The sequence below is a fragment of the Rana temporaria genome, chromosome 5 (assembly GCF_905171775.1).
Source record: "Rana temporaria chromosome 5, aRanTem1.1, whole genome shotgun sequence".
In the NCBI taxonomy this organism is placed as follows: Eukaryota; Metazoa; Chordata; class Amphibia; order Anura; family Ranidae; genus Rana; species Rana temporaria.
This window is the reverse complement of record NC_053493.1, coordinates 238,759,842-238,777,638: the sequence shown is the minus strand read 5'-3', so window position 1 is coordinate 238,777,638 and position 17,797 is coordinate 238,759,842. Positions and strand designations below refer to the sequence as shown.

At 41.6% G+C, this 17,797-nt stretch overlaps 1 protein-coding gene across 1 annotated transcript in view; it reads right to left on the bottom strand.

Moving 5' to 3' along the window:
* Positions 1-2,846: 2,846 nt before the first annotated feature.
* Positions 2,847-17,797, bottom strand: part of GMDS (GDP-mannose 4,6-dehydratase) — a 699,766-nt gene continuing 684,815 nt past the window's right edge. The window contains exons 11-12 of the mRNA XM_040353629.1: positions 10,147-10,215; positions 2,847-3,241 (exon numbers count right to left, since the gene is read on the bottom strand). Of these exons, the coding sequence (XP_040209563.1) occupies positions 3,179-3,241; positions 10,147-10,215 (132 nt within the window). The 3' untranslated portion in view covers positions 2,847-3,178. The remainder of the gene's footprint in view (positions 3,242-10,146; positions 10,216-17,797) is intronic.

The window sequence follows — 17,797 nt, the reverse complement described above, 5'->3', positions numbered from 1 at the left end:
TAACTGTAGGGGGGGGTGGCCTCACTAGGAGAAATGACTGATCGCTGTTTATACATTGTATGAACAGACGGTCAGGCATTTCTCCCCTGACAGGACCGGGAGCTGTGTGTTTCCACACACAGCTCCCGGTCCTCGCTCTGTAACGAGCAATCGCGGGTGCCCGGCGGGCGATTGCGCCCACCGGGCACACAAGTCAGGGACGAGCGGGGTGTGCACGCGACCTTAGTGGCCCCTGCGAGAGCCGACGTATAGCTAGGGGCTCTCGCGCAGGGGAGCCGACCTGTCGCTGTATAAATGCGGCGGCTGGTCGGCAAGTAGTTAACGGACACTTGTGCAGTCATCCGATGCTGTACCCAAATAAAACGTATGTCCTTTTTTTCACACAAATAGGAGCTTTCCTTTGGTGGTATTTAATAACCTCTGTGGTTTTAATTGTTTGCGCTAAACAAACATTCTGCTATAAAATTTTTTTTTGTAAATATCACATTTCTTTATCAATTTAGGCCAATATGTATTGTGCATATTTTTTGGTAACAAAATCACAATAAGCGTATATTGATTGGTTTGTGCAAAAGTTAGTGTGTACAAACTACGGATATTTTTTATTTATTTTTTACTAGTAATGGTGGCGATCAGCGACTTATAGCCGATTGCGGCAGACATTGACACTTTGAGAACTAGTGTCACCAATACAGTGATCAGTGCTAAAAATATGCACCATCACTTTACTAATGACACTGGCTGGGCAGTGGCTATCAAAGGGTTAACTGTGTGCCTAACCAGTGTTTTACTATACTGCGTGAGGTGCTTTTACTAGGGGAAGAGATGGAATTTGTTATCTGCTTTGCAGGGACACAAACTCCATCCCTTCCCTTTTGTCAAAACCGCAACCGGTCTTGTTTATATAAGCAGATTGCAGTTCTGTGTCGCTTCCCGACAATCGCGTAACCGATACACGCCGATCGGCTTCTGCTGTGTGTAATTACAGCGGAAGCGAGCCACGGGCGGTGCGCATTCGCACCCCTACTCGTAAGTGTGGGATTACATATCTATACACTTGATCCTGCACATAGTTCCTGCTCTGACTACTATAGGGCGGTTGGCAAATGGCTAATAAATGTTGTATCCCATCACAAAATAAAATGGTTGCCTTAGGAAAAGCGACTTTATTGTATTTAAAAAAAAATACACAAGCCCTGGTTCACACTGCCACGACTAACGTTTTTATCCCACATCCCTGCGTGACTTCGTCAAGTCGCATGACAAGTCACAGCAGTATGAACCAGGGCTTACTGAGAGTAACCCAAGCATGTATTTTTTTTTTTTTTGTTTATAAATAATCTGATTAACGATAGAGTTTACAACAAAAAAAAACACTACATTGCAATTTTTAAATCCAAGTAGTACGAATAACTATTAATAAGACAATACAGTAATGTTTAGCAGTATGAAGCATAAAACAGAGCACAATGTAGAGCAGTTTGCATTATGCAATGAAAAGTATACAGAATGGGGCAGTCTGCAATGTTTCACACACAACAGAGTATGGAGAGAACATCCCACTCTTCACCGCAATACACATAACCATCATATTTTATGTCCACCACAGTTTTCATCAGTGGATGATAATTTTCAAGCTGGTTGTAGTGACCATTTTTTTTTACCAGGCCTCTCTGAAATAAAGCCCTACCTACTTGCTTAAAATGATAATAAAGTCTTGTTTTTTTCTTTTAAAAAGAACCAACATGTCATACTTGCCTGCTCTGTGTAGTGATTTTGCACAAAGCAGCCCAGGTCCTCCTTTTCTTGGGTCCCTGGCGGAAGCTCCTGGCCCCTCCTTCCTGTTGAGTGCCCCCACAGCAAGCAGCTTGCTATGGGGGCACCTGAGCAACAGCTCCGTGTATCCATTCAGACACGTAGATGCAGTTCAGCCCCCCCCCTCTCCTGATTGGCTAACTGACTGACAGCAGTGGGAGCCAATGGCACCGCTGCTGTGTCTCAGCCAATAAAGAGGGAGAGTCCCGGAAGGGCATTGACACTCATGCACATCGCATGATAGTGAAGGGTGCTCTGGTAAGTATTGGGGGGCAGCTGCACACAGAAGGTTTTTTATCCTAATGCATAGAATGAATTAAGATAACAAAACTTCCTTAACAACCACTTTAAGCATCCCTTAAGATATATTGGTTAAAAAACAGAGTATGAGGCAAACCATGCACGTCATGTTTTATTAACGCTTCAGACACTTTTACTAGTTTTGGATAGAGAAAAGTTAAAACCTTTTTTTCTGCTGCTTGTGTCCCAAAGATGCAACAAGAACGGAGCGGAAATCTTACCAAAGTGAGGGGCAATCCCCTCTTAGACATTTGTCACTGGACTGGATGTACCCATTGGGATTTCCCACTACTCCTACACTGGTAACAGCTTTTTTATTTTATTTATTCTTTAACCCAGTCTAGAGTTAGGTTTAATTATAACGTGAACCTATGCATTTGCCCAGTATGAACAAAGAAAAGATTTACTTGAAAGTGGTCCCTGCAATTTCATGGTATAATAGAATCCTAAATCATGCAAAAAAAAAAAAAAAAAAAAGACTCCATAAGATTATGGCATTTCGTTCTCCAAGGATCTCATGGCGCTGTCAGGTTAAGTTTCCAGAAGCCAGACTAAGGTAAGCAATGTCACTTTTTTAAGCAAGGTCCAATTTAGGCTTCATAATAGCATTTTTTTTAAAGCCAACAGTTTACTTCAAGGGATGTCATTCTCTCTATTACATTTCAACTCTATTTTTAAACATGAAATAATAAAGTAGACTGAGTAAAAAAAATAAAAAATCGAAATCAAACTTTTCATAGAAATGCAATTTATTGAGAAACAAGATTCATGTCAAAAAGGTATAGAAAAAGATCATATTCTTTTTTTTTTATCAGACAAGTACGTGCAATACAAAAATTCCCCACAATACAGCAGCATTGAATAGATTGCACAATAAAGCCTAAAATAACAAAAGAAACAGAATGCCCAGTAAATTTCCCAACAGACTTCCAAAGATTGTGCAGTCATGCACACAAGTAAATATTGAATAGATATTAGAAATCTTTTTGTAGAGAAGTGATTAGATGTTATAAGCTAGCACTGGCTGCTTTGACAGATACAAGTGGCAGACTTTTTTTCCTTTTTAGGCATTGGGATTGGTTTTCATTAGATGAAGATCTGATTCTACCATCTCCTTCACCAGATCCTGAAATAATAGAAGAGGAGGTTAGTTCACAACATTCCGAATTTACATCCACACTGCTTATTGTCCATTTATGTTGGACTGCAGAAAATGCATCCTTGCAAAAGACACCCCAAGTGGATAATTTTTTTTAATCAACAAAAAAGGTTGTTATTAATGAGAGCATTACATGGTACAGTAACATTCGTATGAAATACATGAACAGGAGTCTCAATCATCATATCAACATAAAAGTGGTGTTACCTGAATAGCCAACACAGCTATCATACAAACCCGAGAAACATTGAGTTCCTAGTTCCCTCGAACATAGGGAAGTGCAAACAATCAAATAAACAGAATAGTACCAAAAGCATGAGAAGAGCAAAAAATAAAATAAAAAAAGGGAAAAAAAGGAGAAAAAAAAAGAAAGAGGGGCACATCCTAAAATGTACCATAAGGGGTTTTAATACTGTACGAGTGGAAGGGACTCAGGGAGCGCTAAATGTCCATGGGTTAGGGGTGCAAATGACTTGTCTTGCCTTAAGTGCTGACAACCCACGCTACGAAAATAATTTTAGTGTTAGGGGGCCCAACAACTTGGGAATTTTTATCAGGGGGTCACGCACTAGAAAGGTTGAGAACCAGTGCATTAGAGGGTGCGGGACCGCCATTCCGCCCTGGTCCTGTGGGAGTTGCAGAGTGGTCAGTTTAATTCTTGCCACTCCACCTCTCCAAATAAGAGCCTTAAACAGCGAGTCTATGCGCTGGAACAAATACTGTGGTATTCAGACCGGGGCATTGTGTAAAAAGTAGAACAGCTGCGATGCCCAGATCTTTATGAGGTTTACTCGCCCGGTCACAGATAGCGGTAATCTACTCCAGCTGGCCTGCTTAATTTGAAATTTGTGTAGCAGTGGTTTCAAATTCAACGTTGCATAATTTCTTGGGTCCCCAGTTACCACTATTCCCAAGTATTTGAAGGAGACAACTTGTATGTGAGATACATCATCCTGCTAAGGTGCCGGTAATGGATCCAGTGGCAACAGAGCCGACTTGTGCCAATTAATGGGAAAGCCTGATAACTGTCCAAACTGATCTATTAGGTGCATCACCACCCTCAGGGAATTTTCAGTGTCTTCTAGGTAGAGCGGAGTATTGTCCGCGTACAAGGAGCTTTTTTACTCTCTTTGACCTCTACGGAAACCCCTGATATTAGGGGAAGCCCGCACCATAGCCACCAGAGGTTACAATGGCAGGGCAAACAGCAGGACTGGGTGACAAGGGGCACCACGAAACAGAAAAGGCTGTCATTAATCCGCACTCTTGCCTTAGGGGCCACGTAAAGAAGCTGTACCCATGAAATTAATTTGTCACCCAGTCCAAAGCGCTGTAAAACCTCCCACAAATGGTTCTACTCCACGCTGTCGAAAGCCTTGGCAGAATCGAGAGAAAATATGGCCCCGTTGCCAGGGTTATCTACCGGGAGTTGAGTGTTGAGGAATAGTATGAATGTTCAGTGCAGTAGATCGAGCAGGAATGAAGCTGGACTGGTCAAAGTGGACCAGTCCCGCTACCACCCTCGAAAGTCTAGTGGACAATACCCGTGCCAACAATTTAACGTCTGTGTTAAGTAGCGAGATTGGTCTATAGGAGTCCGGTTGTAATGGATCCTTGCCAGGTTTTGGGATGACTACAATGATGGCCTCATTCATGGAAATGGGTAAGCTACCTGAACCAGGGATGGCGACACACTACATATGCGCTTCATTTCAAGTCCCAAATTCCCCTCTTTTATTCCACATACTATGAAGGATTCCAATTACATGTGACCTCAACTTTAATACCGGGCACTTTTACGCCCTTCCTGCCCAGGCCAATTTTCAGCTCAGTCACACCTTGAATGACAATTGCATGGTCATGCAACACTGTACCCAAATTAATTAATTTATTTCTTTTTAACACAAATTGAGCTTTCTTTTGGTGGTATTTAAATCGCCACTGGTTTAAGAAAAAAAAAAAAATTGAGGGAAAAAAAGGGTTTTCTTAGTTTGTCAAACTTTTGTAAAACAATAGTAATTTTAAAGTAATTTTTCTCCTTCACTGGTGTGCGCTGATGAGGCTACACTCATATGCTGCACTGATGGGAATGTATGAGGAGGCACTGATATGCAGCACACAAAGGTGGCACTGATGAGCAGGCACTGAAAGGTGGCACAGACTGGCATCAGTAATGGTCACAGACAGGCATCACTGATAATCAGGACCCCCTATTATCTGTGCAGGTCTCCTCTGTGAGGAACGGCCGCTGATCGGCTCTCCTCACATGCTGTCAGTGTGAGGCAAAGAGCTGATAACCGGCATTTCCTTGTTAACATGCGATTAGCTACAGCTGATCACATAGGTAGAGGGGTAGAGAGTCTTGTCATCGGCTCTTTATTGAGATCGGGGCTGAGCTGTGTCCCTGGGACACAGCTCCAATGATCGCCGTGCTGCGGGCGTGTGCAAGCGTGGTGACACGCCACCGCCAACAGTCTATATGGCGGATGGGAGATTGTTAAAGTGATTGTAAAGCTCCATTTTTTTTAACATGTCATACTTGCATGCTCTGTGTGGTTTTGCACAGAGCAGTCCCAATCCTCCTCTTTTCAGGTCCCCGCTGGCGCTCCTGCTTCCTTCCCCATGCAGATTGCCCCCATAGCATGCCAATTGCTATGTGGGCACTCATGTGGGTTTGCTCCCGAGCTGGTTCTGTGTGTCAATAGACACAGAGCACAGTTTGACCCCGCTCCCTCCTCATGGGCTCTGAGCCTATAAGGAGGGAGAGAGCAAGGAGAGCTGATGTTCTTGTACACAGTGCTGGATTGAGCTCGGGCTTGGATATGTATAAGAGTTGATTGGTGGGGGCTTCAAAAGTGGCAGTTCGAGAGCCAAGACAAACTATTTAAAGTAGAACGAAATTCCTACTTTCAAAAACTGTGAGCAGATAGGCTCTTTATTGCAGAAGAGAAATGCAATCTGTTCTACAATAAAATAACCCTACCTGCCTGCTATCACCACATGGAAAAAAAATGCAGCCAACACATCCAATAATTGCTAACCTACAATATGTTACATTTTGATTTTGGGTTCAATTGTGCTTTAAAGACAGCCTCATGTATAGTTCTAAAAGAAAAAAAAATTGAATCTGCAAAGAATTTGCAGATGATAATATTGCATGATTATTAATTATAATAAGCTAGAGCAATTTAAAGGTGGTGTATTAGGTTCACAGGGAGTCATAGGTGGTCATGCTATGCCTGTGGCCATGTTCCCTATTGCATCATGACTGACAAGATAGCTTAGACCTGAAGACAGGACTGACATCTATGACAAGCTGACAGAATCAAGGGTGGCCACACACAGTTTTTTTTTCCATACATATATGACAGTTATAAGTCTTGACAACTTGCACTTTTTTTCCCCAGACAGAAAGTTTTCCTGAAACTGCACTAGGTTTATATTATAAAGGGCATATGCAAGTTGGACTTTACAAACAGATTAGTGTCATATTAATGGATCTGTTTGTTACTGGTAAAATTGCTATTCAAATTTTATTCAAGAAAATATTTGTTTTAACAGTTGTGCTTATTTATAAAGTTGCGCAAAGAAACCCATCGTCTCATTTGGTCTATGAAGAAAATAATCCAGCAAAATCTATTTTGCCAGTAACTTAATTTGTTTGCCAATTTGTTAAGATTTCACTGTATTTTTTTAGGAAAGCTTTTGCAAAAGAATAATTGCCACTCCTAATCAAGCAGAATCCAATATTTTTTTTTTTTTAACTATGAGAAGCTGCACAAGGACCCTTTTTCCCAAGTGGAAATTGACTTCGTAGTCTATAGGTTTTTTTTCCCCCACTAGCCTTTCTCTACATAACTGCTAGTGTATAGTTCAAGTATAGCCAATATTATAGAGCCATTTATTCCAAACTGAATAGAGTTGTTTCAGTGGTGTATGGGAAACATGGCTTCTATGGAGTAAGGTTTGGGACCCAACAAGACAGAACAACCAACAACCATAAGGTATATAGTGAGAAGGGAGTAATGCAATCTTAATGTGCATCAGGCTAAAAGGATCCAATTCTGATCGTCATGGCTTTGCTCAATTTCCTGAAATGAAGAATACTACTCAGATTTTTGGTAAAAGATAGTGATGGAATAAAACATGAAAAATACCTTCTGTTTTAAGAAGGCTTTACTGTGCTACACATATAAGAGTGTGGATTTTTGATTGCGTTAGTCATTTGCCACCATAACCTTTATGGTTATACTGTCTCCCAAAGTATTATTAACCACTTCCGCCCTGGAATTATTTACCCCCTTAACAACCAGGCCATGTGTCACTTTAACTGACAATTGCGCAGTCATGCAATGTTGTACACAAACAAAATTTATGTCCCTCCCCCCCCACAAATAGAGCTTTCTTTTTGTGGTATTTGATCACTTGTGTGGTTATTTTTTGCACTGAAGAAAAATATGGTTTACTTTTTGCTATAATAAATATCCTAATTAAAAAAACACAAATATCTTCATCCGTTTAGGCCAGTGGTTCTCAACCTGGGGGTCGGGACTCCCCCGTGGGTCAAATGACGATTTGCCAGGGGTCACCGAATCCTTGGCTGCTCCTGAAGCCCGTACGGCTCTCCCAGCCTTCTCGCGGCCGCCCAGCAGGGAAATTAGGATAGAGAGATAAAAAGGATAAATGGGAAAAAAAGGAGAACAAAGAGAAAGAGTGGTACATCCTAAAAATGTACCATAAGGGGTTTTAATACTGTACAGAACTCGGGGATCACTATATGTCCGTGGGTTAGGGGCACAAGTTACTTGTTCTACCTTGGGTGCCAACAACCCACGCTACCAAAATTATTTCATTGTTAGGGATTACCTCAACTTGGGTAATTTTATCAAGGGGTCACGGCACTGGAAAGGTTGAGAACCACTGGTTTAGGCCAATATGTAATCTACGTAGTTTTGTTAAAAAAAAGTGCGTATACTGATTGGTTTGCGCAAAAGCTATATAGTGTAGTGTCTACAAAATAGGGGAGATATATATATATATATATATATACACACACACACACACACACACACATATATACACACACACACACATATATACACACACACACACATATATACACACACACACATATATACACACACACACACATATATACACACACACACCACTGATCACTATATAAACACTAGGGGGCGATCAAGTGGTTGAGTTCCCTAGGGAGGTGTTTCTAGGAGAGAGAGAGAGAGAGAGAGAGAGAGAGAGAGAGAGAGAGAGGGGGGAGCGAGAGAGGGGGGAGAGATAGAGAGAAGAGGGGGGAGAGATGGAGAGAAGAGGGGGGAGAGATGGAGAGAAGAGGGGGGAGAGATGGAGAGAAGAGGGGGGAGAGATGGAGAGAAGAGGGGGGAGAGATAGAGAGAAGAGGGGGGAGAGATAGAGAGAAGAGGGGGGAGAGATAGAGAGAAGAGGGGGGAGAGGAGAGGAAGAGGATTGCTCAGAGCTGGATTAACTCTTTGTGGCAAAGCTGGGCACAGATGATATTAAATCATTTACTCTACATCGTGACAGCAAAAAAATTTAAAAATTCGGGTTTACATCCACTTTAAATCTAAATGGCCACTGCACATCCCTAGCTTAGATGAAAACGATTGGTAGGAAACATGGTAGTGTGCCTTTCTATAGTTGGTTTCCCCAAGGGACAGGTTCATTCAGTACAAACTCCTACATAGGATCTATCCAAAGCCTGCACGTTTACACAGAATATATCCCTCAGTTTTTGCAGAGTGTTGGCAGTGTGCAGCGGACTCAGCAGACTTTATCCATATCTTTTGGCAATGCCCTTATATTCAAGCTTTTTGGAACGCGGTGGTCTTGGTCATACACTGTGACCACTATTCATGTGCCCCGGAGAGTGGAGGTTTGTTTGCCGGGTTTGGTGGACACTCTGGCTCATCTTCGGACCTTTAGGACGCGGATAGGATTATTACTGTTCTATGAAAGGAAAAATGATCCTTCTCCAGTGGAAATCCTCATCTGCTTCAACCCTTATTTAATGTTAATTGCCCACTGTACAAGGTCACCTATTTGGTGAGAGAATGCCCTAAAAATGAATCACAATAAAAAAAAAAAGGCAGATTGCCGTTCTGTGACAGGAGAATACAGAGAACTTGCGTTTCTGTAAAGCAGGAACATGGATCTCTGTCCTCCCCCCCCCCACAGTTAGAAAGAACTCCCTAGAGACACATTTGACCTTTTGATCGCCCCTGATGTTAACCCCTTCTCTGCCAGTGTCATTAGTAAAGTTACAGTGCATATTATTTAGCACTGATCACTATATTGGTGTCACTGGTCCCCAAGAAAGTGTCAAGTGTCAGTGTTCGATTTGTCCACCGCAATGTCACAGTTCCACTATAAATATCTGAAAAAATAAATAAATAAAAATTCCATAAAAAATCCCATCATTTGTAGGCGCTATAACTTTTGTGCAAACTCTAAAAATATATGCCAATTATCATTTTTTTTAACCAAAAATGTGTAGCAGAATACATATTGGCCTACATTGATAAGGAAATTAGATTTGATAAATTTCTTTATAATTTTGTGTACAGTGTTGCATGACCGCGCAATTGTCCGTTAAAAAAAACGCAGTGCCGTATCACAAAACATGGCCTGGTCATGAAGGGGGGGGGTAAACCTTCCGTGGCTAAAGAAGTGGTTAAACACAGAAGAGAGCATTGAACATTTTACTGACGTTCAGGTTTAATGTAACAGAATAATAGTGAGATAAAGATTGCATCTGAATGATATTTATTTTCAATTTTCTTTAACAGCTTACAGCTAAAACAAATGTTATGGACAATGGAAATACTTACTTCAAATGGCACTTTAGGTTCCCAGCCCAGCTTCTGTTTGGCTTTACTACAGTCTCCTTGGAGGAATTCCTAGTACAAGAGAAAATATAGAAATTAGCTTTTGCACTCAAATACAGCATGTACTGCTAATATCAGAAGAATTTAGAGTCAAATTAATGACAGTTATCACACTACAAGTCTTTACAAAATTTAAGGAAGAACATGAGTCACAGAAAGTCGCATGACAGTCTTAATAGGTACTAATCCCTAAAATGAACAATGAGATCGTGAACAGCTGAGCAAGCCATTGGTGCATCCAGTATAGCATCCTCTATTTAACCACTTCCCGCCCGGCCTATGGCCGATTTACGTCCGGGAAGTGGTTATGAAATCCTGACAGGACGTTCTAGAACGTCCTGCAGGATTTCATGCCGCGCGCGCCCGTGGGGGCGCGCATCGCGGCGATCGGTGATGCGGGGTGTCAGTCTGACACCCTGCATCTCCGATCTCGGTAAAGAGCCTCCGGCGGAGACTCTTTACCACGTGATCAGCCGTGTCCAACCACGGCTGATCACGATGTAAACAGGAAGAGCCGCCGATGGCTCTTCCTCACTCGCGTCTGACAGACGCGAGTAGAGGATAGCCGATCGGCGGCTCTCCTGACAGGGGGGGTTAGCGCTGATTGTTTATCAGCGCAGCCCCCCCTCGGATCGCCACACTGGACCACCAGGGATGCCCACCCTGGAGCACCAGGGTGGGCAAAAAAAAAAAAAAAGCTAAAAAAAAAAAAAAAGTCTAAAAATAAAATAAAAAATAAAACAAAGAAAAAAGATGCCAGTCAGTGCCCACAAATGGGCACTGACTGGCAACAATCAGTGCTGCCACCCCAGTGTCCATCAGCGCCACCCCAGTGTCCATCAGCGCCACCCCAGTGTCCATCAGCGCCACCCCAGTGTCCATCAGCGCCACCCCAGTGTCCATCAGCGCCACCCCACAGTGCCCATCTATGCCCAGTGCCCACCTAGCAGTGCCCATCTGTGCCACCCATGAGTGCCCATCTGTGCCGCCCATGAGTGCCCATCTGTGCCGCCTATGAGTGCCCAGTGCCGCCCATGAGTGCCCAGTGCCGCCTATGTGTGCCCATCAGTGCCGCCTATGTGTGCCCATCAGTGCCGCCTATGTGTGCCCATCAGTGCCGCCTATGTGTGCCCATCAGTGCCGCCTATGTGTGCCCATCAGTGTCGCATACCAGCGCCGCCAATCAGTGCCACCTCATCGGTCCCCATCAGTACTACCTCATCGATGTCCATCAGTGCCATCTCATCGGTGCCCATTAGTGCCGCCATATCAGTGCCCGTAATTGAAAGAGAAAACTTATTTACAAAAAAATTAACAGAAAAAAATAAAAACGTAATTTTTTTTCCAAATTTTCAGCCTTTTTTTAGTTGTTGCGCAAAAAAAAAAAATCGCAGAGGTGATCGAATACCACCAAAAGAAAGCTCTATTTGTGGGGAAAAAAGGACGCCAATTTTGTTTGGGTACAGTGTAGCATGACCGCGCAATTGCCATTCAAAGTGCGACAGTGCTGAAAGCTGAAAATTGGCTTGGGCGGGAAGCTGCGTAAGTACCTGGTATGGAAGTGGTTAAAGGCACAGTTAGGCAAAGGGCTTTTTTTTTCAGTGGCTAGAGAACCTCTCATCAGACAGACCATCAGAATTATATGTCCAGTTATTTGTGGAAGACTATGGAATGGAAATGCCCTCAGTAAAGAGATTGGTGAGAGAATTGGGCTTTCATCATAGAGTTTCCTCTGGTTAACACATGAATGTTGCATATGATTTAAAGTATGAGTCCTCTTCTTTGCCCTCTTTGAGCTTAAAATGTCCAAGGAAAAAGATGAACCAATTTTAAATTATGGCTACCGTATTTATCGGCGTATAACACGCACAGGCGTATAACACGCACCCTAACTTTATGAGGGAAGTTTCAGGAAAAAAACTTCCACAGCCCCCTGCGTATAACACGCAGGCACAGTTTACCCTCTATTTTCAGGGTAAAAAAGTGAGTGTTATATGCCAATAAATACAGTATATAAAATAGCCACCTTTTAAATGGTGCCTTGCATACAATTTAGCATTAATTGCAGTGTACCGGTAAATCTTTTTTTCTTGTTTATCCAAGCGGTAATGTGACCACAAAGCTCTGACCCTTCTGTTTAAATGTGCAGAGCAACCAATGGGGTGGATACCCATAGGGCAGTGATGTCACCCTCTGGCGTTTTGTGCTTTAGGCATTGGAGAGAGAATTCACACCCACCAGCCACATACTAACAAAAGGAACCTGGGCTTTGGTGGTCAGGTGACTACAAGAAAAACAAAGCTCTTAATATTGCATTTAATGCTAAAACATACACAGGCCAACAGAGAAGCAGCTTTCAAGATATTGCATAGCATTTCTACTTTAAAAACAGGGCAAGTTTCAGTGTTTTTTTTTTTATAATGACATATTTGTTCTGCTTTGTCCCCTAAATTAATTCCACTTACTTACAATTTGGTATAATGCAAGTATTGGCCAAAACTGTAGGAGTCAGGATACAAGATAAATGAGTGTTACATACTTTGTATACAAGCAGATTCAATGTTGGACGGGACAGAAGTGAAAAATGAACAGACTGAGTGTGCCGAATATCATTTTCCTAGTTAACTTTGTACTCTTACAAAAATATAAACATGGGATTTTCCCAGGAAAAAACAAACATGAAACAGGAGCCTAAGATACCACCACGTAACTCTGCGCAAGTATGAGTGCATGTCAAAAGGTATGGGTGTAATTCAGTTAAAAATCTTTGTTAGCTTAAGCAACCTTGGCATTTAGATTGTTCTCTACATGAATTTGAAATTTCATAATGAAATGCACTTAGCTTCAGTAGCACCAATTTGTCCTAAACAATGAAATCAAGCTAAACCCTAAGGCAGCAGAAGGTCCTTTCAGGGACAATGTTCAGTTTAGGGTGAAAGGTAATGTCAGGGTTAGGCTCCTGTAACTGATTACTCAACAGCCTCCATCGTCCCAACCACAAATCACTATGTGCCATTGCTGAAAACCCAAACACATACACACATCCCACTCAGTATACACAAAATTACTTTGGTTCCAGTTCATGGTCTACATTTATCTGAACAGCAGACAGATAAATTTGTGCACATTTCTAGTTCTTCTATGACTAAACCACATTCTATAAAAACAGTGGAGACGCACTAGAAATTCAATTGTGCCGCTCAGTGGTCGGGTTTCTCTATCGACTGGTTCAAATTATTGTCTTGCTCTGTTTAAAACAGGAGTAAATCACAAAGCAAACACAATAACAAATGAAATGCCCAACCTTAAATAGAAACATGTGGTCAAGACAAAATGCTGAAATTGTTAAGACCTTAGATTTTCCCTAATGCCAAGAGGTTGAGTTTTATATACTTCTAGACTGTAACCTGTTGTCTGCTGAACTGGTGGAAAGGACAAAGTTATACAGAAAATATCAAATATGCCAAATTTCCCATGCTGTAATCACACCCAAAACAGTTCCCTCTATGTAGTTCAAATGTATTATTACATGCACTGATGTACACTAAATCCATATATTATCACGTTAATGTGACCTTAGATGACCCTTTTTCAAAATCAGATGGTTCTGGTGACTGTCGTACATCCAGATGCGAGCAGACATTATTGATCAACCAAATTAAGAGGGAAAGTTGATAAGCTGTGTTGGGTTTTCCTATGTAATCATTTGTTTTCCCTCAGAATTTGTTTATACAAATGAGCATGTCCAGTAGTTGAACATACTGTATATACATGATCCAACTGTTGAACAATCTTTCCTCCATCAAACTAGTATATGGATTTGCAAACTATTATACTGCATGTGTATGAGCACCTCTGTTTCTCTTAACCACTTGAGACCCGCGCTATTGACAAAAGATGTCAACAGCGCGGCTCTCAAGTGCCAACTGGACGTCTTTGGACGTCATTTAAAAGCATTACCCGCGCGCGCCACTGGGGGGCACGCAGCGGGTAAACACTGTCCCGGCGCATCGCTGGGAAGCCGATGCGTGTACCTGGCGGCCGCGATGTCCGCCGGGTACACGCGATCGTCGGTAAGACAGCAGGGACGTGGAGCTCTGTGTGTAAACACAGAGCTCCACGTGCTGTCACAGAAGGAGACCGATCTGTGTCCCTTGTACATAGGGACACAGCATCGTCACCTCCCCCAGTCACCCCCTCCCCCCACACAGTTAGAACACACCTAGGATACACATTTAACCCTTTCCTCACCCCCTAGTGTTAACCCCTTCCCTGCCAGTCACATTTATACAGTAATTAGTGCATTTTTATACCACTGATCGCGGTATAAATGTGAATGGCGCCAAATTTGTGTCAAAAGTGTCCGATACGTCCGTCGCAATATCGCAGTCCCAATAAAAATCGCAGATCGCCGCCATTACTAGTAAAAAAAATAATAATAAAAAAATCGTAATTCTGTCCCCTATTTTGTAGGCGCTATAACTTTTGCGCAAACCAGTCGCTTATTGCGTTTTTTTTTTTTTTTACATAAATACGTAGAAAAATACGTATCGGCCTTAACTGAGAAAATTTTTTTTTTTAAAACAAAATTGGGATATTATAGCAACAAGTAAAAAATATATATATTTTTTTTAAATTGTCGCTCTTTTTTTGTTTATAGTGCAAAAAATAAAAACCGCAGAGGTGATCAAATACCACCAAAAGAAAGCTCTATTTGTGGGAAAAAAAGGACGCCAATTTGGTTTGGGAGCCACGTCGCACGACCGTGCAAATTTCAGTTAAAGCGACGCAGTGCTGTAAGCTGAAATTTCGCCTGGGAACTAAGGGGGTTTATGTGCCCAGTAAGCAAGTGGTTAAAGTCTGTCTCCCAAAAGAGCCATGAGTCGAAGGTGCCTGCTAAATTTGTAGGGGATGCATACGAAAAATCAGCAGAATCAGGATTACGTGCAGAAAAGGAATTTTAACATTTCTGTTTTACTAGTGACAGATTTAATAAAACATTTAACAAAATACTTGATTTTGCCTTATAGTTGCTGCTGTACACTAGAGGTTTAGAAAATGTTCTGTTATTATTTAGAAATACATGTATGCACCAAGTTTTAACATTAAACTGTCTACATTTGCATTGTCATGCATTGTATATTAATGATTAAACAATACCATACAATTATTAAACAAAAATCAGTTTGCATAACCAGTGAATACATTGAAATACCCCTTAAAGCCAAAGACAGACATATTGTACGGTTCTGACACTACTTTACAAAACTTTTTATTTTTTTAACCCAGTGAAAAATGTAAAGCATTTAAATGTAAATACCCCACTTCCTGAGCTTCAGGGTGTGAGCATTGCCTTCACTCTGCCTGCTTAGGTGAAAGATATGGTCTAAAAATGTATTTGGGTTAATTTAACCACTTAAGACCCGGACCAATATGCAGGTTAAGGACCTGGGCCATTTTTGCGATTCGGCACTGCGTCACTTTAACTGACAATTGCACGGTCGTGCAACGTGGCTCCCAAACAAAATTGGCGTCCTTCTTTCCCCACAAATAGAGCTTTATTTTGATGGTATTTGACCTCTGCGGTTTTAATTTTTTGCGCTATAAACAAAAATAGAGCAACAATTTTGGAAAAAATGCAATATCTTACTTTTTGCTAGAATAAATATCCCCAAAAAAAATATATATATATAAAAAAAACAAAAACGTTTTTTCCCTCAATTTAGGCCGATGCGTATTCTTCTACATATTTTTGGTAAAAAAAAAAAATCTCAATAAGCGTTTGATTGGTTTGCGCAAAATTTATAGCGTTTACAAAATAGGGGATAGTTTTATGGCATTTTTATAATTTTTTTTTACTACCAATGGTGGCAATCAGCGATTTTTTTCGTGACTGCGACATTATGGCGGACACATTGGACACTTGACACATTTTTGGGACAATTGTCCTTTTCACAGCCAAATTACTGTGAAAATGACACTGGCAGTGGAGGGGTTAACCAGGAGGAGGCACTGTAAGGGTTAACTGTGTTCTAAAGGAGTGTTCTTACTGTGGGGGGGCGTGGCGTGGCTGTGCGTGTGATGTCTCCGATCGTCGTTCCCTAACACAGGGAACAGACGATCACTGACAGCCGTACTAGTAAGAATGGAGAAAGTTTGTTTACACTCACCTCTCCCCGTTCTTCCTCTCTGTGACCCGATCGCGGGCGAGGTCACGGAGGACAGGACCGGGTTACGAGAGCGGTGGCATGCTCACGGCTGGGCATCTTAAAGGGGGCGTACCTGTATATCCACGTGCCCAGCCGTGCCATTCTGCCAACGTAAATAGTCGTGCGGCATTGCAACTAATATTTTTAAAATGTTATAATCGCAAATAAAAAAAACAGTTAACAAGCTAAGCTTGCGGATAGTTAAGCCTTGCTGGCAAAGCTTGGCTTGCATAATAAATGGCTATGATCTCTCAATTCTCATGTGATAAATATATACAATACGTAGGTCTTTTTAACTGAATTATTTCTCAAAGTTTCCTTTGCTAGTTGGTTGAACATGTAAAAAACACCTTCTTTGGAGACTATGTGATTGTTTGAGTTATAGATTATATGTAAGTATCTAAGAGCTTTCCTTGTCCATTATCTAGACCTCATTTTTTTTTTTCAGTGGCTTTATTTATGAACACTAGTAACACCTACCAGTTCACAAGTGGCATCATGCTGACATTACACACAGTGAAGTTTGGTTAGCAAGTCTTGGGTCATGGCCTGGGGGAGGGAGATGTGGTCGAGTAGGGAGAGTGAACCAGGGTATCTTTACAGCAATGTGCAATGTAAAGCTGTCCAATTGATCCATTTCTCCAAAAGAAAAATGGCAATCTGGGGAGGAGCACCTTCTGTCATAAGAGATTACTAAAATAGCTGGATCAGCTTTACGTTTGTTTATAGACTTCAGCTGGTGGTGAGAAATATCTAACCACCAATATATTTTATGGAAAGGCTTTCCCAAAACATTTGTTAAAGCCATCTATGATGCTTGGAAAATGAGTTTGAGAAAATGGATTCTGACCAATCACTATCCCCCCCATCCTCACCACAAGTCATGGTCTGCCACGGGGGTGTTTATACATGTTCCTGTATATTGCTAATCTTAATGTAGATCTGGTAGAAATCTGGTAAATCATAGGCTTAATAATGGCATACAATGCCAAGCTGCAGTTTCCAAAGTGAACACAATTCTTTGTATTTAGAGAGGTATGGACAAGAGAGAAAGTGATCATTTTGTCTCTTTACAAATCATTAGTAAGACCTCATCTTGAATATGCAGTTCAGTTTGGGACACCAGTGGTCCATATAGTGAACCTGGTGTTGAGTTATGGCCTTTAAGATCTTCACAGAGGATAAGGGGGCAAGCTTTAAGTCTGAAGGAAAAGATTTCATCTCTAAATACAGAATGGCTTCTTCACAATAACAGCTGTGAAAACGTGGAATAGACTCCCTCAAGGGGTGGTTCCAGCAGATTGTTTAAAAAAAAATGCCTGGATTATTTCATAGATGCACATTACAACTGAATACCAATATTTATGGGTAAAGTTGATCCAGGG